The 25777-nt window shown below is 34.8% G+C and overlaps 1 protein-coding gene across 7 annotated transcripts in view; it reads right to left on the reverse strand.

The window, feature by feature from the left end:
* ATRNL1 (attractin like 1) overlaps window positions 1-25777 on the reverse strand; it is a 746554-nt gene that overhangs the window by 663092 nt on the left and 57685 nt on the right. For all 7 annotated transcript variants that reach the window (XM_026494203.4, XM_026494204.4, XM_057308391.1 and 4 more), the window contains exon 8: window positions 18687-18942. In XM_026494203.4, coding sequence (XP_026349988.2) covers window positions 18687-18942 — 256 coding nt within the window. The remainder of the gene's footprint in view (window positions 1-18686; window positions 18943-25777) is intronic.

Below are 25777 nucleotides of genomic sequence, written 5' to 3' on the forward strand. Positions count from 1 at the left end.
GTCCAAATAAGCCAATATTAGGAACCTAAAGGGAGCATAGCTATAAAATATTCTAAACCTCACTAATAGCATATTATGAAGAACTTTAGGTCAATACACTTGAAAATTTAAATAAAATGGACAAATTCTGAAAAAATGATCACATGCCAACTCTGACAGGGAGAAAAAACTTGAGTAGCTGTATAACAATTAGATTAATTGAATCCGTAATTTCAAAACTTTGCCACAAAGAAAACTCCAAACCTAGATGGCTTAGCCAATTTCTACCAAACATTTTTGGGAAAAGTATTAACAACCAAAAGTCTTCCAGACAACAGAAAAAAGAATTCTACTCATATAATAAGCAGCAAGTCTAGCAAAACAGAAACTGTTTCTCAAAAAGTTATCTGTAGAAGAGATTACAGCTTTGTTCCAAAACCCTAGAGGTCTGGGGCGCCTGGGTGGCACAGCGGTTAAGCGTCTGCCTTCGGCTCAGGGCGTGATCCCAGCGTTCTGGGTTCGAGCCCCACATCAGGCTCCTCTGCTATGAGCCTGCTTCTTCCTCTCCCACTCCCCTGCTTGTGTTCCCTCTCTCACTGGCTGTCTCTGTCTCTGTTAAATAAATAAATAAAATCTTTATAAAAAAAAAAACAAAAAACAAAAAACAAAACCCTAGAGGTCTGCACAAACATTCTCAAAAAATAAATACATACATACATACCAGACAATTAGTAATAATCTAATATCATGAAGTTTCCAGTCAGTGTTCAAATTTCTAATTATTTTTTTTTATTAAAGATTTTATTTATTTATTTGACAGAGAAAGAGACAGCCAGCGAGAGAGGGAACACAAGCAGGGGGAGTGGGAGAGGAAGAACAGGCTCCCCGTGGAGGAGCCCGAAGTGGGGCTGGATCCCAGAACGCCAGGATCACGCCCTGAGCCGAAGGCAGACGCTTAACGACTGAGCCACCCAGGCGCCCTCAAAGTTCTAATTATTTTATAAGCTTTTTTTTAAGTTGTTGGAATCAGGATCTAAATGAGATCCATACATTACAGTTGTCTGATATTCTGACATGTCTATTAAATCTCTTTTAATCTATAGATTTTCCATTTTTTTTATTGTCAATAGTTCATTCTTGAACATTTTTCGTCAATTCCTAGGATGAAGGCAAAGTTGTATTAAATGACCATTGATCCAATAAAAGGACGAGGTAACTAAGTCTTTAGATACCAGAATCATGAACCTATAGCAATAATGGGCTGAAACTCTTTTAATAATAAATGTCAAGCCCTTCAATCAGTTTCCAAAATGAAACAAGTATAGGATAGAGTATACCTCCCTTCACAGCAATTATATAAAAAACAAAAACTAATGAACTAAGTAAGAAGTTTTGCTTTCTTTAGGCTGTCAATCATCACAGTAACATCAGTATAAAAGAAAATATTATCTAGAACAAGGGAAAGTAATGGTCTCACATTAGATGACACACCACACTCTGTTAAACCCTGTTAAGTCTGAATAGGTTATTACAAAGTATGGTTTGTCCAGAGAGGGTGATAAAGATAACAAAAGGTCAACGAAGATAATGTATATCTTATATTTATATAATCTTGATCTTCCCATTTGCTAGCTGGGTGACCATGGCCACTTGTGAGACATCTGTGCGTCAGTTTCCTTGCCTATAAAATGGTATAAGAATAGCTTATATTTACATGTTCACTTTGAGTTAACATGCATGAAGTACTTACAACACCACCTAGCACAGAGTAAGTCCTTAGCAAATAAATGTTAGCTGCTATTATCATTATTACAAGATATTCTTAAAATCATTAACATTCGTGTTAATGTAAGGCATTAACAAAAATCTATGAAAGTAAGCCCTGTTGACTGAAGACGAAAGGAGTTAGAGATGCTTGTCTAAAGAATAGAAGGCAAGTGGAAATCAGAGATCTCAGAATTTTTGTAGAGCCAATATGCGGAAGCATGAGTTTCTTTGCACTTGTACAGTTCTATATAGTCATGAAAAATCAAGTACAAATTTACAAGAGATGCATATTTCTTCTAAATATAAACAGAATTTTTTAAATATACACAATAATGCAGCAGCTGCCTTGTTAGGGACTAAGATCTCCATCAATGAAAGAATGTTAAACAGAGAAAGACCAGAATTTTCTGAATCCTGAACACATATGTAGTGAAATTTTTTTAATATAACCAATGCATATTTTAAATATGTCATATTCATATAGCTTATGAGCAGTTTTAAAAACATATAATATAGTAATTTCACTTACCAAAACTGAAGTCTTTTATTGTGAAATTTTCTGAAACATTTAGAAAATATGAAAACGTATATAATCTGAACAGCAGCCTTTGTCATACAGACTGAAAAATTTATTAAGGCAAAATTTTATTTATTACATTGAAACTATTGTACTTTACCTAATTAGTCCTGAAAAGTTCTTCACAAATGAAATTCCATATCAAATCCCAAGCCTAATTTAAGACAGTAAAAGTATGCGTTTTATGATTCCTATGATTGAATTTTTTTAAAGGGGAGATTTACTCTATTAAAAATTACCAATTTTCACCACCTAATACAGCTGTTCTATAGAACTATATTTTTAACACTAGTTTGCTGAAAAGCAATGTCCAATTTACACTTGAAATCCACCACCAAATTCTGAAAAACACGTGATGTTAAGAGCTGAAGAGAAAGTCACATATCACTACACTTACAGAGGAAAAAAAACCTCCCTTAAAATATCATATCTAATGGTTTTTAAATCAAAAGGAAAAAAGTTAAGACAAAATAGCATTAATACTGGCTTCCCAACTACACCTTCCAAATTCTAAAAGCATGAAAAATACTAAAGCAAAACATTAATATTATACTAACCTTGAGATTCACATTGAGATTCTTAGAAAGTTTATGAGGTATTGCTAACCTAAAGTGAAATAAATTTCCCTCAGGACTAACCCAGAAGAGCTTTATGGTCCAAGTTAGTAAAACCATCCACATAAGTCCCCTCTGAGATTTACAGATTCCCTAAAAGCCCTAATTCAAAGTATAACAGAAAGGACAAACTGACGTTTCCTTTACTGCCAGAGGAAGTTCACAGGAATTCCTTATAATGTTCAGTTCAAATATATATCCTATATAAACAAATATAAAAAACATACATCTACTTCCTGTAATCTATTTTTTAGCATTTTATTTGGAAATTATTTCAAAGGTTCAAACGAGTTGCAGGAGTAGTCGAAGAATTCCCAGATACCCATTTCTCAGATTCATTGTTAGTACTTTGCTCCATTTTATTATTTCTCCTTCTCCCTCTCCCCCCAACACACACACACACACACACACACACACACACACACACACGCATGAGGGCACACACAAGCACAATAACTGTATACATCATTTTTATATATTATGGTGTATATTTTAAGAACAGACTTTCTTTTTATATAACCAATCATATTACAGCTATCAATGTCAAGAAATTTAACATTTATAGAATGCTTTAATACACATAAATATTTTAGTTTGTAAACTGGGCAAATAATGTCCTTCATAGCATTTTTTCATCCAGTATAGAAATACAGTCAGGGATCACCTACCATGTTCAGTGGTCATGTTTCTTAAGACTCCTTTAATCTGGAACAATTTTTCAGTCTTTGTTTGTTTCCCATGACATTGACATTTTTTTAAAAGATTTATTTATTTATTTTAGAGAGAAGGAGGGAGCACAGGGGTGGAGGGGCAGATGGAGAGGGAGAGAGAATCTCCAGCCAACTCCCCGCTGAGTGAGCAGCCCCACGTGGGGCTTGATCCCAGGACCCTGAGATCATGACCTGGGCCAAAATCAAGAATTGGAGGCTTAACCGACTGAGCCACCCAGGAGCCTCAACACTGACATTTTTGAAGAATAAATCCCTTTGCCTTTTTAAACAGAAAGTTTCTCATTTGAGGTTTGTATGAAATTGCTTACTGATTAGATTTAGGTTTGCAGTCCCACTCAGAATACTGAGTAGGAAACCTGTGTGCCATAGACCAAATCTAGCCGCTGGCTCATTTTTGTAAATAAATACTTTTGGGCACACGGCATATTTATTCATTTACATATTATCCATGGCATGCTTTCAAATTTCAGTGGCTGATGATGATGAAACAGAGGCTGTGTAATCTACAAAGCCCACAATATTTACTGTCTGAAGTACAGATAGTTTGCCAAACCCTGCTCTAAGTGCTGTTTCTTGCAGTGGCTATCACATCCAGAGACACACAACGTACAATTTCCCATGGTTTGTGATGTGAATTTTGATCACCCAGACAAAGGTACTATTTTTTGCTGTACCCTATAAACACTCTGTGAGAAAGACATTTAAATACCATGCCCATCTCATCAAAAAATCTGTCCCCGCCCCTGTAGATTTAACACCTACTGATGACTCTTTCCCAAACCAATTTTTACTACAATTATTGCAAAATTCCAACTCCAGCAATGCCAGTCAGTATTCTGTGTAAGAAAGTTTTCCCCCCCTCCTCAATTTGTCTGTCAGTCTGTCCATTATCAGTATAAGCTCACAGATTCCTGCTGTTTCAAGTTTATAACTTACTACTTTCCTAAATTATTTCGATGTTCAGACTATTCCAGATTTTACCAAAGGAACACCCTTTAAGCCGATTCCTCTGTGCTTTTGACAGGACCCATCATTTTCTTGAACACTTCCTTAATTTGATATAAAAAGATATACGAGATTCATCCTTACTTTTCCTGCTACAGCCCTAGAATCAGCTATCTCTCCAAGGAGCCCTGCTTTCTTTTCTTGGGAATGTTAATTGAAACTAGATCTGGCAACATGGGTGATCATTGAGCTCACTACTACTGGGGTGTCTTAGCTTCTAGGCCCTTTCGAAAGAATCTACACCTGTAACTATGGGCCTGCCTGCCTATTTATGTCTGTCTACTTACTACCTACCTACCGACCTACCTAATCACAAGCTCACACGGATACCTCCAATTCCAATCCATCAGACAAGATTCTTCCTTGCCTTCACCATCTCATATTTGTATCTCCTATCTTCCACGTTGAGAATTTTAGCTCCCAACAACAAATTTACTCATTTTTTCAATCTGTCAATATACCCAAAATAATGTAGAATTGCTTCGCCAAAACCTTCAAAAAAGAAACTTAAAAAACGTGTTTGCATTCTTCCCCACATCCACCTCAACTGAGGACATGTAACCAAATACTGTGTGTGTTAAAACAGTATGTGAGTTACTCATTTTCTCCCTCTTCCCATGTGATTTGTTATTCGTTTGAAACATGGTTGAGTTTGTTTCCGCTTGCATTGTTCTAGCGTTTTCTTCCTTTCCTTGTTGATCTTTTTATATGTAGATCATTAATATGCTTCTAAAACTCAAAACTATTTAAGGGAAAAACACTTAATTTCCACACTATTCTCCACCATCTTTTGTAAGTAGCCACCATCACTATCTTCTAGTTTATCGTTCCAGTGTTCATTTTTGCTCATTAAGCAGGCAGAAGAGTATTTCCTGATTTCCTGTACTTTCTTATACAAAAAATAGTATGTTACATATTCTATTTTGCACTCGGTCACTTAATATATCTTGTAAATCACTCCATACGACATCCAAGAGTTCTTCATTCTTTTCTACAACTGCATAGTGCTTCACTAATATGGATGTACATGCTTTATCAACCACTCTTACGTTTGCAATTGAAGTAGTTTCTAAATAGTTACAATGAACTGTCCATACCAAAAAAAAAGTGTTTTTGTATTTCCAGAAATAAGACTGAAGCATAAATTCCTTCAAATGGAATTGATAATGTATTTTTGTTATATATTTAGGTGGGTTTTTTTCCCCTACATTTGTGACTTTCAGGAATGGTTTATAGTTTTCTTTAAAAAGATTTGAAAATTTCTTGTTTGATTTATACCTGAGTGATTTAGCTTCACTGCAGCTATCCTAAAGGTGTTTTTCTCCTATGTCTTCTAATTGCCTACTGTATATAGGAAGGATATTGATTTTTGCATATTAATTTTTAAAAGCTTTATTGGGGGGGCAGAGAGAGTCTTTTAAGCAGACTCCTGCTGAGCAGAGCCCAACATGGGGCTCGATCTCACCACCCTGAGATCACAACTTGAACCAAAACCAAGAGTTGGATGTTGAACTGACGGTACTACCCAGGCGCCCTTTTTGCATATTAATTTTATATCCTGTTGCCTTGCTGAGTTCTTTTATCGTTTTATTGTTTCAGTTAGTCCTACTATTGTGTAAGGTTTTCCAGGAATTCTGTATCACCTGCAAATAGCTTAAGTTCTCTTTATCAAAGTCCTACTCCTCTAATTGTTTCCTCTACTACCTTCAGAAAAATGTCAAGTAGTAATGGAGATTGTGGGCATCTTTGTTTTGATCCTAACCTTCACACAAATGCCTCATTCCCCATATAAGACGCTGGCTTTTGGATTGACATAGATACACTTACTGTGTTCAAATATCCATTCCAATTTTTCAAGCATTTTAACTCGGAATGGGCTTTGTTAGCATGGTCTCCCTAGACCTACAAACATAGTGAATTTTATTAATGTATTTCTTAATATTGAATCATCTTTGGAATCCCAGTTATATATTCTATTTGATCATGGTATATTTTTGGTGTGTGTTAAAAGTTTGGTCATTTTATTTAAGATTTTTGTGGTGATATTTAAGGGAAAGCATGCTAACTCAATTTTGAATCATACAGGTCTATAATCTCCTATCTCTGAGACAACTGTAGGTGGCAATGTTATACTTGCTTTCTAAAATAAATTTGTAAGTTTTCCTTCCATTTTTATTCTCTAAAGAATTTACAAGCATTGCTAACGTTAACGTATAACATCATCTAGGCCTGGTGCTTTCTCCATTTTGTTCTGTGGAAACTCATCTATATAAACTTTCTATCTCTACTGGGTTCAATTTTAGAAAATTGATATTTTCTAAGAAATTATCCATTTCTTCTAAATTTTCAAATTTATTTGCATAGATGTACAAAGTAGTCTCATTTTTTTTAAATTTCCTCTTTACCAATATTATTTTCCCCTTATCATTTATTTTGTATATTTGTGTTCCTCCCTTATTTCTTGATTAAATGAGCTAGAGGCTTATCTATTTTAATATTTTTTAAAAAACAGAAATATAATCTATTAAGTTGATTTATTGTCTTTCTGTTCTTACATCAATAATTTCAGATGTTATTTTTATTATTTGCTTCCTAGCACTTCTAGGATTGTGTGTGTAGTTTGTTCTATTTCTTGCTTTTTGAGTTGGGAATGTGGTTCATCTATTTTCATTCATATTAATATAGCTATTTAATGTTATAAATATTCTTCTGATAAGTGCTTTAAACTTATCTGATAGATTCTTATATGTATTGCTTTTCCAGTCATTATTTTTTAGCAATTTTGTAACTTAAGCTTGTATCTACCCTAAAGGTTTTATTTACTATCTTCATTTTGGGGGAATCTGACTTTTTCTTTATACCCTACTATGTAATCTACTCACTTTTTGTGAGTTTTCCAGGCATACTTAAGAAGTCCACAAGTACTTTGTCCATAATCAGGTTGTGCTGATATGTATTAACACTGCCTGATGATGTTGTTTAGATCTATTAACCTTCTCTTATTTTCTGTCTTGTCATGTACAAAGCAACACTTGAAATGGTTTGTAAAGACATTGCTGCTATTTCTCTTTGTAGCACTGCAGTTTCTGTTTTAAATAGCTGGTTGCTGGGTTATTTGGTACATAGATACTCTTCTATTATATATTGTATCTTCATGGTGAATTGTGGATTTTAATACAATAAGGTATTCTTGACTCATACAATGTTTCAGTGCTCTGAATTCTACTTTCTCTGGCATTAAGATCACAACCCCTGCTATCTCATTGAATCCAATTACTGTGTTCAATAAGAGCTAAGAGCAGGCTACAGTGATGGTGCCTCCAGTCTTCTTTTATGCCTTCTTTAAATCTAATAAAATACTCTGGGCACTGCAATAAGAAAACTGAAAGTGACCATATATTTTATTCTGGTATCACCCTCCTAAGTAACTTGTTTTCTTGTTATTTTAATTTTTTTTAGCATTGGTTGGTAATAACTGATGAGCAATAAATTAATTTCTAGGAAGATGAAATAGCAAAGTGTTTTAAAACATAATAAAAATAAACACTAATATCCTACAGTGTATCTTAGATTTGTAAAAGCATCCAATAGATCCATCTGTAATTGCAGATAGAATATTTTATTCTATATTTTTAAGTAAATGTTCTCTTTATTCTTTGAAAGACTTCTAAGAAAGAATGAGATTTATGAAATATCAGTCTTCACAGAATGTTAGGCCTGCTCAAAAAACTAAAACTGGAACCAATTGACCTTTATGTTATAAAGAGTTAAGTGGCATCCTTTGACTCCTACCAATTACCTATGCAAGAATCCAGGCTCCTTTTCTGCTTTTTCTCTCACCCCTCTCCCATTTTTAGTTGCATTCTTTCTACTTAGAAGGAACACATAATATCTGCATACCAGTTGTCTACTGACATCTCTACCCTTGTTCTAGTCTTAGCTCTAAAATTAAATACACACCTCTACCAGTCTTCTACCTGAAGGGTTCCCATTCGTCTCTTTGTTAGATGACACTTATTCTTAGGAGAGGGGTGGACAAATTACAGTCCATAGGCCAAATCCACCCCACCAACTGTTTCTGTAAATCAAGCTTTATTGGAACACAGCCATACTCATTCATTTATGTATTTTATACCACTGCATGTGTACAGACTCAACAACAGAACTGAGTAATGACAATAACGACTCTGTGGCCTACAAAGCCTAAGTTATTTACTTTCTACACCTCTACAAAACAGTCTGCACATTTCTACTCTACTAGATTGCTCAGGTAAGGGCACATATACACGGAATTACCTGAGTTTTTACATGTTCAAACTGTTTTTTCTATAACCTTGACACTTGAAGGACAGTTTGGTAAGATATAAAACCCTTAACCTATACTTCTTTTCTTGCGTTTCTTGAAAAAATTTGCTCCTTGGTTGCCTTGATTTGTATGTTGCTTTTGAGAAATTCAATACTAAGCTAATCTCTTACCCTTGTAAGATATTTTATCTTTCTGCCTGAAAATCCTAAGGATTTTTTATCTTTTAAAATATAATATTTTTATCAAGACGTCTCAAAATTGCTCCTCTGGGTGAATTTAACCAAGTACCCAACCCAAGAGCTCATGAACAGGAGAATGGATAAAGGAATTGTGGTACAGTCATATAATGAAACACAGTAATGCAAAGGAGTAAGTACAGTAATACATAACATAGATGAATCTTAGTAATATAGTGAATGAAATAGAAAAAAGCCTCAGAAAACTGTATAAATTATTTCCTTTTTATAAAACTCAAAACCAACTAAACAAAACAATATTGCAATATAAGCATACATGTATTAAAAGCTATTTTTGAAAAACAAATCCATAAGAAATTCTAGACTTTAGAATAGTAGAGAGGCAAAAAACTTTTTTTTTAAATCTAACAATTTTTTTAATGAATATGATTATAAGGAGAAAACATAAAGGACCACAATAAATGGTTACATTTTTTCATAAATATCCTCTTATCAAATATACTTTTGGGGGTGCTTTTGCTAGTAAGACATGGTTACTTCTACACTGATGACATAATAACCAAATAAAGTTGAGTTTGAGTAAACATAATAATAAACCAACAAGTGGTTATTTTTTAAAAATAAATAGAAAGCTGGGATGCCTTGGTGGCTCAATCAGTTGAGCATCCAACTCTTGGTTTCAGCTCAGATCATGGTCTCAGGATCCTGGGATCGAGCCCCTTGTCAGGCTCTGCACTCAGTGCAGAGTCTGCTTGTCCCTCTCCCTCTGTTCCTCCCTTCCCCCCACTTGCACACTCGCACTCTCTCCCCCAAATAATTTTTAATTAAATAAAATAGAAAGCAATATGTAGGCACGTAAGAGTGTTGCTTATTGAAAAAACTAGAATAGCTAATGCTCTTAAAAATGTTAAGTAAATATAACAACCTTCAACATTCAGAGAAAATAAAATGCTACGAAGGACCACATAGTATGAAATTTTAATTCAAGAATAACAGTAGTAGAAATGGACCAAAGGACCTAGCTCCATGCTATTTCAAAAGGTTTATATTTCTGCTGACATCTTTCTCCACTAATAAAGGATGAAGTCCTCTTGTGAAACACTTCTTTCTCCCACCCTCTAGGATACTAATGCCTAAATACCTATAAAGGATCATTTAGATAAACAGTTATATTTGAATCTCTAAAGAACCAACAGTAGCTGCAATCACCAGGGTCTTGAGAGGAAACAGAGGATATACCAAAAATGAGTAATTATAAGGAGTCTAATAAAAAAAACTATTTATAAAACCATGGCCAGGGCAATCTCCTGGAACTAACACAGCAGGAAGTCTTTACTATCCTTTAGCCGTAAAAGAGCAAGAGGAGGGAATAGTTTCCAGAACTCTTAGAGAGTAGCTGTATGGATAAAGACACCTGACAGTCTAGCCTTCAGTACAGCAACCAACCTCACCCAAGATGACCTAGCAGGGAGGGACTGGGGGAAATAAAACACCTCAATCTCACTCCTCTCCCACCCTCTGATCTACTGTGTGCCCCCAATGAAAGCTAGAGGGCGTGGGAGCCGGGCAGAAATGGTGAAGGGTGGATATGGACAGACACATGGAGAATACCAAGCACAATACTTTTTGAGTCACCACTAGAAAAAGAATAATAGGTACAGTGTACAATTTTTAAAACTTGGCTAATGTACTTTAAACAACACTAAGGAAATATACAGATTCAACTTTTAAAGAATACGTACTCAAAACCCTATGCATTCATCCAGATATTTATCAACCAAGCATTTACTACTCAGCACTTTACTAGAAAGTACACATTCAGAGAGGCTGCTCTAAAGTTAACTTCTCAGAAGAAGAATATAAGTACAAAAGAATACCTATATAAAGCAGTATATGTGTCATATTCATTTATAAACAAAGAGATACAGGAATTTGGAGGAAAATTAAATCACTTCCAAAAAATGAAAAATGCAACAAATGTAGCTCTGAATTAACAAGAGTCTTTTCACCATTATACAATTATGAAGGCCACCTTTACTTTGTTAATTAAACAAAAGGTTGGGGAGCCTTTACTGCAAGCTGATCTCTTTATTATACATTTTCCTGATTGTTCCAATAATTCTGCACATGAAGCTCGTTGATTACTGTCACTCCTAAGCACAAAAGCCATACAGCACTTTTAGAAGTTGTACTCTAGGGCGCCTTCATGGAAAATTCCCTGCCAGACCTACTTGTGTGTGTCCCACATAAGCTATTTTCTCAAGTATTCTGTTCTTATACATCTATACACATTTTCATATAAATCACACCACAATGCATGAAACATGTCTTCAGCTAAAGAATGGATTGATTTTGGAGATATAGCCCACAGGATTCATCAACTCACAAGAAGTTTAAAAGTTAAAGAAGGAAATTTCAAAGATGAAGTGTTAATCTGAAGCCTGGGTCATTTTAAGCTCCATCACTCCCGTGGTTGTTAGCTTTATTAGTGGATCCCTTCATGGCCACCTTCTCATGCTGGCATTACTTCTCAACTCCTCAAATAGTGTTACCTGCATTTTCCAATAAAATTCTTTCACCTGAATCCTTGTTTCATGGTCTGCTTCTGGGAAAACCCAAGTTTAAAAAGATCCTGTATTTCCTGCCAGCTACTGCTACCTTCTTTGCTCCCCTTTACAAGCAAATTTTCTTGAAAGAATTGATCTTGCCTATTGTTTCCAATTCTGCTCTCCCTCCCTTCTAAATCCAATCCACTCAGGCTTTTACCACCCTTCCCCACTATACAAAAAGCGTTCTTGCCAAGATCACCAATCACCCGTACGGTACTAAATTCAATAGCCAATCCTTAGATGTCATTTTCCTTGAGGGGTACCTGGGTGGCTCAATCAGTTAAGCATCTTGATTTCAGCTCAGGTCATGATATCAGGGCTATGAGATCGAGTCCTGCAACAGGCTCATGGTTGGTGTAGGGCCTGCTTAAGATTCTCTCACTCCCTTTCCCTCTGCCCATCCCCCCCCCCACATGCATGTGTGTGTGTGTGCATGGGTGCTATCTCTCTTAAAAAAAAAATTTTTTTTTTTAATCATTTTCCTTGAGCCATCAGCAGAGAAGCATTTGGCACAATTAATTACTTTTCTGTGTAATAAGCTTTCTTCACTTGGCTTCTAGTTCACAACACTACTCTTCCTTGTTTATCTTCTTCTCCTCTTATGGAACACCATGGGACCCAACCCTTTCCTTCTTTTTATCTACACCCATTTCCTTAGTGATCAGATCCAGTCTCATGGCTTTAGGTGCTTTCCATGTCCTAGAGTTCCCAAATTTAAATCTCCAGCCCAGATCTCTCTCTAGTCTACTTTAATATCTACCAGATAGCTCACATATAACATATCCAAACTAAACTCCTGACCTTCAAACCACCTTCACGTCAAACCTGCTTCAGAATCTTCTATGTTCAGTATAGCAACTTCATCTTTTCAACTGCTCAGACCAAAAACCTTGAAATCGTCCTTGACTCCTCTCTTTTATCTCAGACTCTACATCCAAACCCTCAGCAAATACTATTGGTTCTACTTTTAAAACATATAGATGTTGATGAGAAACTAATTCTCATCATCTCTAATATTACCACCCTCACTGTCCAGATTACTGTAAGAACTCCCTAACTGGCCTCCTTGCTACTGTTCTTTCCTTCCTAGAGTTTATTTTCAACACAGACAAAATGATGCATTTAAAAATTATGTCACTGCTCTGCTCAAAATCTTGCAAGGTCTTTCCATTTAATTCAGTAAAGAAAAAAAAAAAAAGCAACTCAGAAACCCAATAATCTTACTTCCTTATTACTTCTCTAACCTCATCTATTCATTTTTACTTTCCATCCTCTCTTCTCCACACTCTTTACTGTTCCTTGTACATGCTCGTCATGTTCTTGCCTTGACACAGCTGCTCCCACTTCCAGCGAACACTCTTCCACCAGATCGTCACATAGCAAACTCCTTCACATCCTTTAACTCTTTGCTCAAAACTCATCTTTTCAGTGAGATCTACCGTCTCCTTCCTGTTTTGTAACCACCTCCCACCCTCAGCACTCTCAATCCCCTTACCTTGCTCTATTTTTATAAAACTCACTATCTTCTAACACATCATACAGCATGCATATGTATTGTATTTATTTTTCATTGTCTGTATCACCCTGCTCAAAATAAGTTCTGCAAAGGTAAGGGAAAATACCTGACTCATCATTTATTGATATGCATTACTGCATATGTCTGAAACCAGGTAGAACCAAAATGTGCTCCTATAAGCTACAAAGTCAACCCGATGTTTAGGAGGTATTCCTTAGCTCAACAAAACTCTAAAACTCATAAAATAGCAATGACAATACCTAGAATCCCAGCAGTAAAAAAAAATATTCTCTACTATCTTAGATTTTTTTAATGCTAATCTCTAATTCTCCAATTAAGATAATTAAAGATAAGTTAACTAAACGGTCACTTTGTTCTAAATTATATTACAAAAATCTCAACTAAGAGTCATTGTACTAAATGCATAAACAGAAATACCTGAGAATGATTTGCAATATTATTAAAAGGTTCATTTGTTAACTGGGAGTTTTTTCTCTGTTTTTAAAATTTCTACATAATGATGAGATCAATATCTTTAGCATATATTTCTGAGTAAATTTTTATCTAGCAAAATACCCTGTTTTCATGAATTACTCTGCTTAATGTCAGCTTTCTTTTCAGTTACCCTCACCACAGTGCTGGTTAAAGAGATAGTCCCTTCTTTAATACAAAAACATTTTTTTTTCCTTAGTTGTCTAGAAGCTTTAAACATGTAAGGATGGTCAAAGTAAAACTAACCTACATTTGGGTACATGATGCCATTAAAATCAGTCAGGAAAACGGAGGCGAAACTGACATCACAGTGTAGTAATTCCCACTAAGACAGGAATATATATATATATATATATATATATATATATATATACACACACACACACACACACACACACATATACACACACACACACTCTTTCTGTGGAAAAAGTATTCACTTACAACTAAGATGATAAATTATCCTATTATGTTCAAAGCAGCCCTACTTAATATAATATCATTCCCTAAAGAAGCACTTTTCTGTGATCTATAGAACTTAATTATTCTAACATCTTTAAACTATATTTGCCCATTGTTTTTGTATTCTTTCATTTGTAAGTACTTTTAAAGTACTTTGATTATTTTTCAATACCACATACTTTCAATAAGCAGTGGGTTCAAAATGCACAGGAGTAAATAAAGTAATAAGTTAGTTTTATTATTATTATTAAGATATAATTTACAGAAAAGTTGATGAGTTTTACTTTATACTTAATTCACAGAATTTGAAAACTGCTCATAATTCATCTTTTATTCTTACAAAACTCATAAACTATGTATTCCTCCCATATCTATCTTATACTACATTCACAAGGGTATCTGACAAGCAGTGCAAATAATAAGACAAAAGTAAAACCAAAAATACTGTGGATAAATTTACTTGTAAATAGTATTGTTTTTATAGAATAAACCAAAAGAACTTTAAGAAATAGTTAAAATTTTACCAAAACTACAACTGAAATTATATAATCAAATTATTCCAAATGAAAACAAAAACCTACCAGCCAATGAATTATCAGTGAACAACCTATATCAACATTTACCATTCATAGATTAGAATAAAACTGCTGTGCCTTCCTAGCTATCCCTGGAAAGTGTAATCACTACCACGTCTCATAACTGAATGAAACTACTGCTCAATAAAGGGAAATATGAAAACAGTAATGTACTCTGTGAACTGTTAACTATATTCAGTTGGGAGGCAGAGTAGGGAAGACATGTACTAAGCAGGTAACCTAGAAATTTGGTTTTAATGGCCAATTCTAACTGTGAGCCCATGTAAGTACAGAATGAGAGAGCTTCTACATAAAGTCAGGGTTATACCCTCAATGAAAAATGTTTTGTTTTGTTTTAATCTGCTCTGCAGAGGCAGGCAGAAAATGTCTATTTCAGCCTTCGTCCTATGTGGAAGGAAAAAAGAGCTTCCCTTGGAAACTTTGGTCATAGAGTAGACATCATGCCACTGCGAGTATGAATTCACCCTACATCTAAGGTCCCAAAAACCACATGCCAAAATTTTAATTTAATTTAGACCAAGGTTGCTAGGCCCCCAGAAGCACACTTTCTCTCTAGAGCAGGAATCTTAGACCCAAGGGAGCCCAATCTGGAACAAAGCTGTGCTCAATTGTGTATGTATTATCTGTGGCTGCTTTCATGCTATCCCAGCAGAGCTGACTAGTTATGACAAAGACCACATGGCCCACAAAACTTAAAATATTTACTATCTGGCCCTTTACAGAAAAGACTGTGACCTTTAGTATAAAATATTGATAATACGGTCAAATGTACTTAAAACAAAACAAGATGAATTAAAGCAGCGGAAAACAGTAGCCTGTGAATTGGAGGTTGATCAAAGAGTAAAAGTACTGTTAACTTTAGACTTCATTTTTTTTAAAACTTCAAAAGTCCAAAACCTCTGGTTCAATCACAAGCGTGGTGATAGTTTAATTCTGAATCTTCCCATTTTCCTCAGAGAAGACATATAAAACAATAAAGAAAACATGAAGGTAATGTGAAAAAAAAAAGAAAATTAAATATCCAGAGAAACTAGGAACTTTTAAAAAACTACAAATTCCAAATAAGGTGTGAATACGCAAAAAAGCAAGTGAAACCAAGAGAGTCACATAGAAGATGCCACAAGAATGCAGAAAAGAAGATGAGAAACAGGAGTGTGGAAGAAGCCTAATGGTAGCAGATCTCAAAAACTACCATGCTCCTTCCCACAAAAAGGCCTTCTCTCTCTAAATGTAAGAAATGTAAGAACAGCCATAATTAAAAACAAGAAGACAACCGAGTGACACAAAATGTACAAAAAGCAGACGGAATCATGAAGCAAAATCCAATTCTTTTTTGTACACAAGAGATACATTTAAAACAAAGTAATTCTGAAAGGTTAACAATGAAGGGAAGGGCAAAAGAATACCAGAAAAATACTGAACCCCTTCCCACAGAAAGCAAGAGCCATAATATTAAATATCAGACAAGGTAGAAATCAAGTCAAAAACATTAAGCAAGCAATTTATACTATTAAAAGATACAACTTGCAATAAAGATATAACAGTTATGAATATTCATAATAGCAACTTTAAAAAAGTATAAATTCCAGAACATACAAGAAAAACTAGGCAAAAATAAACTAACATTTTTAGACTTTAATTCAATTTGCAAAGCATGACTGATAAAGTACAAAAAAGAAGAGTAAGGAAAGAATAGAATATCTAAACTGACCAACAAAGAAGATTCGTTAGATGTGTGTGTGTGTGTGTGTGTGTGTGTGTGTGTAGCCATATATATACGTATATATATATATACGTATATATATAGATATATATATACGTATATATATAGATAGATACATATATATAGATATATATATCAATTGCCATATCTTGATGTTACAAGATTTACCTCCTTTTCAAGTGTCTATAAAATATGAAAATTGGTCCACAAAGAATTCTCAATAAATTACAAAAATAGAAATAATACCTACAACATTCCCTGAACACCATAATAAAACCAAAAATTAAAAACAAAATCAAAAAACAAAACAACCTTTCTACACAGAAAATTTCTAACTGTTGCTTAAACAACTCTTGGGCCCATCTAAAAAATGCAATGACAGCCACACTTGCTTCAATGCCACCATGAGTATGTTACAGCAATAATGTGTGTACACAGCAGTTTATTCAATGCAGCATTGCTAATTAACCATTACACTCCAAAATGCTCCCATCAGCAGGAGTTCTCTTTAGATTTGTTCTGTCTTCCTAGTAAAATAAGAAATAAGGTCATCAGCTGAGAGTAATCATGGAGAAAGAAGTGCTGGAAATTTGAAGAGAGGAAAATGCATGAAATGGTCAACATGGGAGAGTTGGAGGAAAGACTGCTGATTATGAACTTCACGCTGGGTAAAGTTAGAAGTACAGATAAGGGAGTGATAGTGAAAAACTGATAGGAGGCCCAATGGACTTACACCTCTAGGAAGGCTGGTGAACTGTCAGAGTTGGGGTACTAGAAGAAGTAAGCTGGAAAGATCAGTGGCACTCAAAGAGTAAGATATCCGAAATGGAAATTATGGGATTCACTGAGGTACACAAGGTCAACAGTATGACAACGGGAGAGAGTGACTCAAATAGGATGGAAAACAAGATCCCTGAAGAGAGATTTAAAAAATATAATAAATAAATAAGAATCCAAGTAGAAGAAGAACTATTTAGGGGATAGTGAAATCAGAAAAATATTTGCCTAATATATTGTTTTGTAATGTATTTTAATATAATGTATTCTGTGGGACAGAATGATAGTGAACCAGAAGGTATATTTTTCAAGGAATATCTGAGGGCAATAGAAGAGTGAAGAAGTAATAGATGACACAGTCTAATGATGTAAGATTCAAAGGTGAGTGCTTTTAAGGAGGAAGAATGGAAATAGTGTAAAATGGCAATAAGAAGTAAGAAGAATACATATCCCACTTTCCACTCAGCTGCAACGGGGATTTTGAAAAGAAAACTGATCACTTGAAAGGACTGCAGGGGTAGAAAGGGAGCCTTCTGAGCACATCAAGGACTCTTGCTGCTCTGCAAGTGAGATTGCTCATTAAGACTACACAAGGACTCTAAAGAGTTGGATATAGCTGTCTGTACACAAAGGAGCCAAAAACTTGAGATAATACTGGCCAGAGTCAGAAATAGAATATGGTCTTCAATCTAAATAGGGACCATATGGTATGTGTAGACAAATTTTTTTAAAAATCTTGTGTTTGAAAATGTCATAAAGAATTCAAAAAAAAGAAAAAGTACCAGAAAAACAAAGAAGAGTATAGTACAAAAAGTCATATGCAGATCGGATCATATCAGTCACCTTCACCCACCAGATACTAATCTCTTAAAAAAGCCAACAGACTATCTTCAGGAAGCTTACTTTAAAAGAATAATACACATATAGAGATCTTACAGTTAGATTAGAAACAGAACCCTGAAAAATGAAAATCCTGCAATCATGGAGAGCATAGTAAAGAGACTAGGTTAGTTTCAATTCTTGGTTCGTAAGTAAAATCCAAAGAAATAGCACCATCTGTTGGAATTTCTCATATTTATAAATATTCTCAATTCTTGAAAAATGTGTAACTGGTATGTAACATTTCCCCACTTTTAGCTAAGAAGATAAATATTAAAGGACAAAACCTAACACAAAATCAAAAGGTTTATATCAAAAAGTATTAATTCTTAGCTCATACTTCTGATTTCAAATAACTCATCATCTGACTAAATTCATATGAAGATTTTATTAAAGATACAAATATTCTCAACTAATAAAGAAAAGAGTATATAGCTAATTTTCAAAGTAACTCACAGATATGGTATTCCTGTATGCTGCTCGTATAACCATATATTGCAGAATATCCAAATATTATGATCATGACAACATCTCTACTATCCAACTCCATAATGTGTGCTGAATGTCCCTCCACAGCATACTGCTGACCATGTCCAAGAACAGTAGGAGTCTTTGTACTCCATGACTGACTATGTATGTTAAAAATCCATAATTCATCTGTGACATTGCCATCATTTGTTTCAACTCTGCCTCCATACATAAAGATGTTTTCCTGTAAATTAAAAAAACATATATTAATAGCAAAATAGTTATATCTTAGCAATATAATTAAAAATAAAGGTTTAATTTAAATGTTAAACTCTAGTAATCACTCACAACATGCATAAGGCATAGTTTTTATTTATAGAAAGTCAAATGGGAATTAATGCTTTTACTTACAAGAAGGGGAAAAAAATCCATGCTTTCAAAAAGCTACTTTAAGAGACTTTATTTAAAACAGCTATATTAATATAGTTAAATTGACCACGTTTTTAATTATCTTAGTTGTTGAGTCCCTACTTCATACACTTAAATTTTACCATCTATGTGTACTACTTTGTGCTATTCTCATTCACTTTTTTCATCAAGCACTGTCCACCAAAAAGGTAGACCACATTGGTACACTATGTGGAGTACATTTATATTACCATTTTTCACGGCTATGGGCAGATACTTTATAACACTTATAAATTATACAAAGAATTTCAATTACATATGACTGAAATGAGTAATACATAAATGACATACATCATCACTACCCTTGGAATAGAAAGGAATTCCATCAACCTAATAAAGAGCACCTAAGAAAAACACACAGCTAATATTACACTTAACAGTGAAAGACTGATGCTTTCCCATTAAGATCAGGAACAAGACAAAGATGCCCACTTTTACCACTTATGTTCAACATTGTATTGGAAGTTTTAGTCAAAGCAAAAAAGCAAAAACTGAAGAAAGGCATCCAGATTGGAAAATAAGTAATATTTTTCTAGCCATAGATGATATGAACTTGTACATAGACAATCCTAAGAAATATAAAAGACAATTAGATCTAATAACTGAATTCAGTAACATTGCAGAATACAAAATCAATGTATAAAAAAACTATTATATTTCTATACACTTAAAATAAACAATCCAAAAATGAAACTAAGTAAACAATTCCATTCACAAAAGCATCAAAAAGAAAATGATACTTAGAAATAAATTTAACAAAAGAAATTACAAACTTTAACTCTGAAAGCTACAAAGCATTGTTGAAAGAAATTTTAAAAGATCTGAATGAACAGAAAGACATCCCGTGTTCACAGGTCAAACGACTTAATATAGTTAAGATGGCAGTAGTCTCCAAATTGATCTACAGATTCAAGGCAATCTCTTGGAGAGCTTCTTTGTAGAAATTGACAAGTTGGTTCCAAAATTCACATGGAATTGCAAAGAACCAAGAATATCTAAACAATCTTGAAAAAGAAGAATGTAATTGGAGGACTCACACTATTCGATTTCAAAACTTACTATAAAGGAAAAATAATCAAAATAATCAAAAATAATCAAAAATACTACAGGCATATAAATCAATAGAACTGAGAGTCCAGAAATAAATCCATATATCTAGGGCCAACTGCCACTTCACAAGAGAGCAAAGACTATTCAGGGGAAAAAGAATAGCCTCTTCAATAAATGGTATAAAGAAAACTAGATAGTCAACATGCAAAAGAATGAACTTAAACCCTTACTGCATACCATGTACAGAACTTAACTCAAAATGGATCAAAGACCTAAATATAAGAGCCAAACTATAAAATTCTTGAAAGAAACATGAGGTAAACCTTCATAACACTGGATTTGGCAAAGGATTCTTAAATGACACCAAAACACAAGCAACAAAAGAAAAACAATAATAAACTGGATTTCATCAAAATTAAAAAACTTTTGTGCTTCAAAAGACACTATCAAGAAAGTTCACAGAATGGGAAAAAAAATATTTGTAAACCATGTATCTGATAAGGGACTCATATCTAGAATACATAAATAACTCCTACTTCTCAATAGTAAAAAGACAATAACCCAATTAAAAAATGGGAAGGGGGAGTACCTGCGGGGCTCAGTCAGTAAAGCATCTGCCTTCAGCTTAGGTCATGATCCCAAGACCCTGGGATCCAGCCCTCCCCGCCTCCCACATACCCCCTCAGGCTCCTGCTCAGCAGGGAGTCTGTTTCCTCCTTTCCCTCTGCCCCTCCCCTCCCCACCACTCAAGCTCTGTCTCTCAAATAAATAAACAAAATCTTCAAAACATATAAAATAAAAATAAATTTAAAAATATAAACTGAGAAGAGGACTTGAATAGACACATTTCTCCAAAGAAAATACAAATAGGCAATAAGCACATGAAAAGATGACTCACATCATTAGTCAACAGGGAAATGCAAATCAAAACAAAATGTGATACCACTTCACCAGGGATGGCTATAATCAAACGGATATCAAATAACCAGTGTTGGCAAGGATGTCGAATAACTGGAAACTTCATATATGGCTGGTAGAAATGTAAAATGATGCAGCTACTCTGGAAAACAGTCTGGCAGTTCCTCAAAAAGTTAAATATAGAGTTACCATTTGACCCAGCGATTTCAATCCTACTTATATACCCAAGAGAAATATAAGCACATGTCCACACAAAAACATACACGAATGTTCACAGCAGCATTATCATAATAGCCAAAAGGTGAAAACAACTCAAATGCCCATCAACTGAGAAATGGATAAAGCAAATGTAATATACCCATAATAGATTATTTAGCCATAAAAATGAAATCTCAATACATGCTACAACATGCTAGTCACAAACCATATAGTACATAATTTCATTTATATGAAATGTCCAGAACAGACAAATCTATAGAGACAGGAAGTAAATTCATGATTGCTTAAAGCTGGGAGGATGAGGAGGTTTGGAGTAATAAAGGGTACAAGTTTCTTTGTGAGGTAATGAAAATGTTCTAAAATGGATTATACAACTGTGATTTTATACAAATCTGAAAAGATTGTTGCACAACTCTAACTAAACTAAAAACCATTCCAAACACACACTTTAGATGAGTGAACTGTATGGTATGTCAATTACATCTCAAAAGCTGTTACCAAAAAAATGCAATAAATCAAAACACTAAGACTAAAAACCAAGAAAGAAAGCATTTATATATACACAAACATATATACAGAGAGAGGTTTTTTTTAATCTTTAAAACATGCATATGTATAGAAAAAAGAGTTGAAGTTTATTCTTTACATTGTTCCTGTATTTTCCAAATTTTCTTAAATAAGCACAGAAAATATGTAAGTTTTTATTTGAAGGGTCTAGTCACAGACCACAAAATATATGAATCTTTGTTGATTCAAAATAAAAGCCAGTTAAGTAGCCTATCATTGTAATCACACTAAATTCATGAATTACACAAGAGTAACTGAGTACAGTACAATTCCTATCAAAATCTCAATGACATTATTGGAGAAACAGAAAAATCTAGCCTAAAATTCATATGGACTCTTAAGTGACCCTGAATAGGCAAAACAAACTTGAAAAACAAGATCAAAGCTGGAAGTCTCCTACTTCCTCATTTCAAAATTTATTACAAAACTATATCGGGCGCCTGGGTGGCACAGTCCTTAAGTGTCTGCCTTCAGCTCAGGGCGTGATCCCGGCATTCTGGGATCAAGCCCCACATCAGGCTCCTCCGCTATGAGCCTGCTTCTTCCTCTCCCACTCCCCCTGCTTGTGTTCCCTCTCTCGCTGCCTGTCTCTATCTCTGTCAAATAAATAAATAAAATCTTTAAAAAAAAAAAAACTATAATAATCAGGGGCGCCTGGGTGGTTCAGTCATTAAGCGTCTTCCTTGGGCTCAGGGGGTGATCCCAGGGTTCTGGGATCGAGCCCCACATCGGGCTCCCTGCTCTGCTGGGAGCCTACTTCTTCCTCTCCACTCCCTCTGCTTGTGTTCCCTCTCTCGCTGGCTGTCTCTCTCCATGTCAAATAAATAAATAAAATCTTTAAAAAAAAAAAACTACAATAATCAAAAGTGTGTCATACTGGTACTGGTACACAGACACAGATCAAAAGAACAGAGAGCCCAGATATAAACCCTCACACATGTGGTGAAATGATTTTCAACAAGAACACCAAAACCATTCAATGAAGAAAAGACAGTCTTTTCAACAGATGGTGCTGGGAAAACAAAACATCTACATGCAAAAAAATGAAAGTGAAACCTTACCCTGCACCATAAACAAAAAAATTAACTCAAACTGGATTAAAGACCTAAATATAAAAGCTAAAACTTTAAAACTCTTAAAAGAAAACATAGGGAAAGGTCTTTATAACATTGGATTTGGCAATGATTTCTTGGATATGACACCAAAAGCCAGAGAACAAAAGAAAAAAAATAGATAAATTGGACTATGCCAAAATTAAAAACTTTTGTGCATCAAAGAACATATCAACAGAGTGAAAAGACAGCCCACAGAATGGGAGAAAATATTTGCAAATCATATATCTGATAAGGGGTTAATATCTAGAATATATAAAGAACCTTCACAACTCAACAAAGAGACAACCTGATTTTTAAAAAGGGCAAAAGACTTGAATGTTTCTTTAGAGGAGGCATACAAATAGCCAATTAGCACTTGAAAAGATGTTCAACATTACTAATCATTAAAGAAAAGCAAATCAAAACGACAATGAGATACCATTTCACACAAGGTGACTATTATAAAAAAACAAAAACAAAACAAAAATAACAAGTGTTAACAAAGAAGTGGAGGAATAAGAACCCTTGTGCACTACTGGTAGGAATGTAAAATTGTGGCTATTACTGAAGAAAAAAAAAAAAACAGGAAACAACAACTGTTGACAAGAGTGTGGCAGAATTAGAACTCTGTGTGCTGCTGATGAAAATGTAAAATGGTGCATCTGCTATGGAAAACAATATGGCAATTCCTCAAAAAATTAAAAATAGAATTATGATATAGTCCAGCAACTCCTCTTCTAGCTATCTACCCAAAAAATGTAGAGCAGAGACTTAAATAGATAGTTATATACCCATGTTCACAACAGCATCATTCACAAGAGTCAAAAAGATGAAAGCAACCCAGGGGTCTATCAACGGATGAATGGATAAACAAAATTCGGTATATCCATACAATGGAATATTATTCAGGCTTTAAAAATGTGAAAACTGAAAAAAGCAAATTAGAAAAAAAAATGGTTCATGAAAGTGTTGATTCTTAAATGCAAAGTTCCTAGATAAACGTAGTAACATAATCAGGGACCTTAATTTTTTAAAAAATTATCTTTATTTTCATTGTATTTAAAGCCTCTTGTTAGGATACCTGATTTAAGAACTTGACATATGTATAGGATCATAGTGAAATGGGGACTTGAGGTATTACCCTACATAAGTCTTGATCAGTTCTTTAATGTTTTAAAAGAAATTATTTTAAAGAATGTTAAGTTTCATAGTGAAATTGAAGGGAAGGTATAGAGATTTCCCATGTAGTTTCTACCCCACATTTGCATGGCTTCCCCCATTGTTGACATCCCCCTAGAATGGTACATGTGTTATAATTGATGAACCCATACTGACACATCATAATGACTCAAAGGTGTAAGGTGACATTAGCGTTCACTCCTGGTGTTGGCCATTCTGTGATTTGAACAAGAGTAGAGTGACCTGTATACCTCATCACGGTACCATACAGAGTATTTTCACTACCCTGAAAATCCTCTGACCTCCACTCATTCATCCCTACTCCACCTGACCCCCTGGCAACCACTGATCCTTTAACTGATTCCATAGTTTTGCCTTTCCCAGGATGCCTTAGTTCGTCATACAATGGCTTTTCAGATGGGCTCCTTTCACTTAGACATACACAAGATTCCTCTGTGTCTCTTCATGGCTTGATAGCTCTGAGGCTTTTTAGCACTGAGTAATATGCCATGGTCTGGATGGACCACACCTAGTGAAGGACGCCGTGATGACATACAAGCTTCGGCAGTTACGGATAAAGCTGTTACCGCATCCACGTGCAGGTTTTGTGTGGACATACATTTTCAACTCCTTTTGGGAGAAATTTCAAGGAGGGTAATTGCTGGATCCTATTGCAAGAGGAGGTTTAGTTTCCTAAGCTGCTGCCAAGTTGTCTTCTCAAGTGGCTGCCCTGTGCTCCCTCCTGCACCCCCGCCCCAGCGACAGCTAACACTCCTGCTGCTCCACATGCTGGCCAGCATTTGCTGTTGTCAGCAGTCGGGATTGTCACCATTCTAACAGGTGTGGAGTTGTATCTCGTTTTATTTATTTTATTTTTTTTTTAATTGTGGGTCCTTTGAATTTATTTTTTTATAATAATTTTTTATTATGTTATGTTAGTCACCATACAGTACATCCCTAGTTTTTGATGTAAAGTTCCATGATTCATTACTTGCGTATAACACCCAGCGCACCATGCAATATATGCCCTCCTTAATATCCATCACCTGCCTATCCCAATGCCCCACCCCCCTCCCCTCTGAAGCCCTCAGTTTGTTTCCCAGAGTCCATAGAGGGAACAATATTCTAGCATATACTACATGGATGAACCTTGCAGGCATTATGCTAAATGAAATAAGCCAGTCAATACACAAATACTGTATGATTCCACTTATATGAGGTACCTGGAGTAGTCAAATTACAGAGACAGAGAATAGAATGGTAGTTGCCAGGGGCTGGGGAAGGAGATGGGGAGTTACTGTGTAATGGGTATAGAGCGTCATTTTTGTAAGATGAGAAAAGGTCTGGAAATAATGGTGGTAATGGTAATACAACAATTTGAATATACTTAATGTCACTGAAACTACATTTAAAAATGGTTAAAATGGTAAATTTTATGTTATGTGTACTTTACTATAATTTTTAAAAACTGATTAACCTAAGGGGTACCTGGGTGGCTCAGTCAGTTAAGCAACTGCCTTCAGCTGGTCATGATCCCAGGGTCCTGGGATTGAGCCCCACAGCATGTTCCCTGCTCAGAAGGGG

This window comes from Ursus arctos, unplaced genomic scaffold (genome assembly GCF_023065955.2).
Source record: "Ursus arctos isolate Adak ecotype North America unplaced genomic scaffold, UrsArc2.0 scaffold_7, whole genome shotgun sequence".
NCBI lineage: Eukaryota > Metazoa > Chordata > Mammalia > Carnivora > Ursidae > Ursus > Ursus arctos.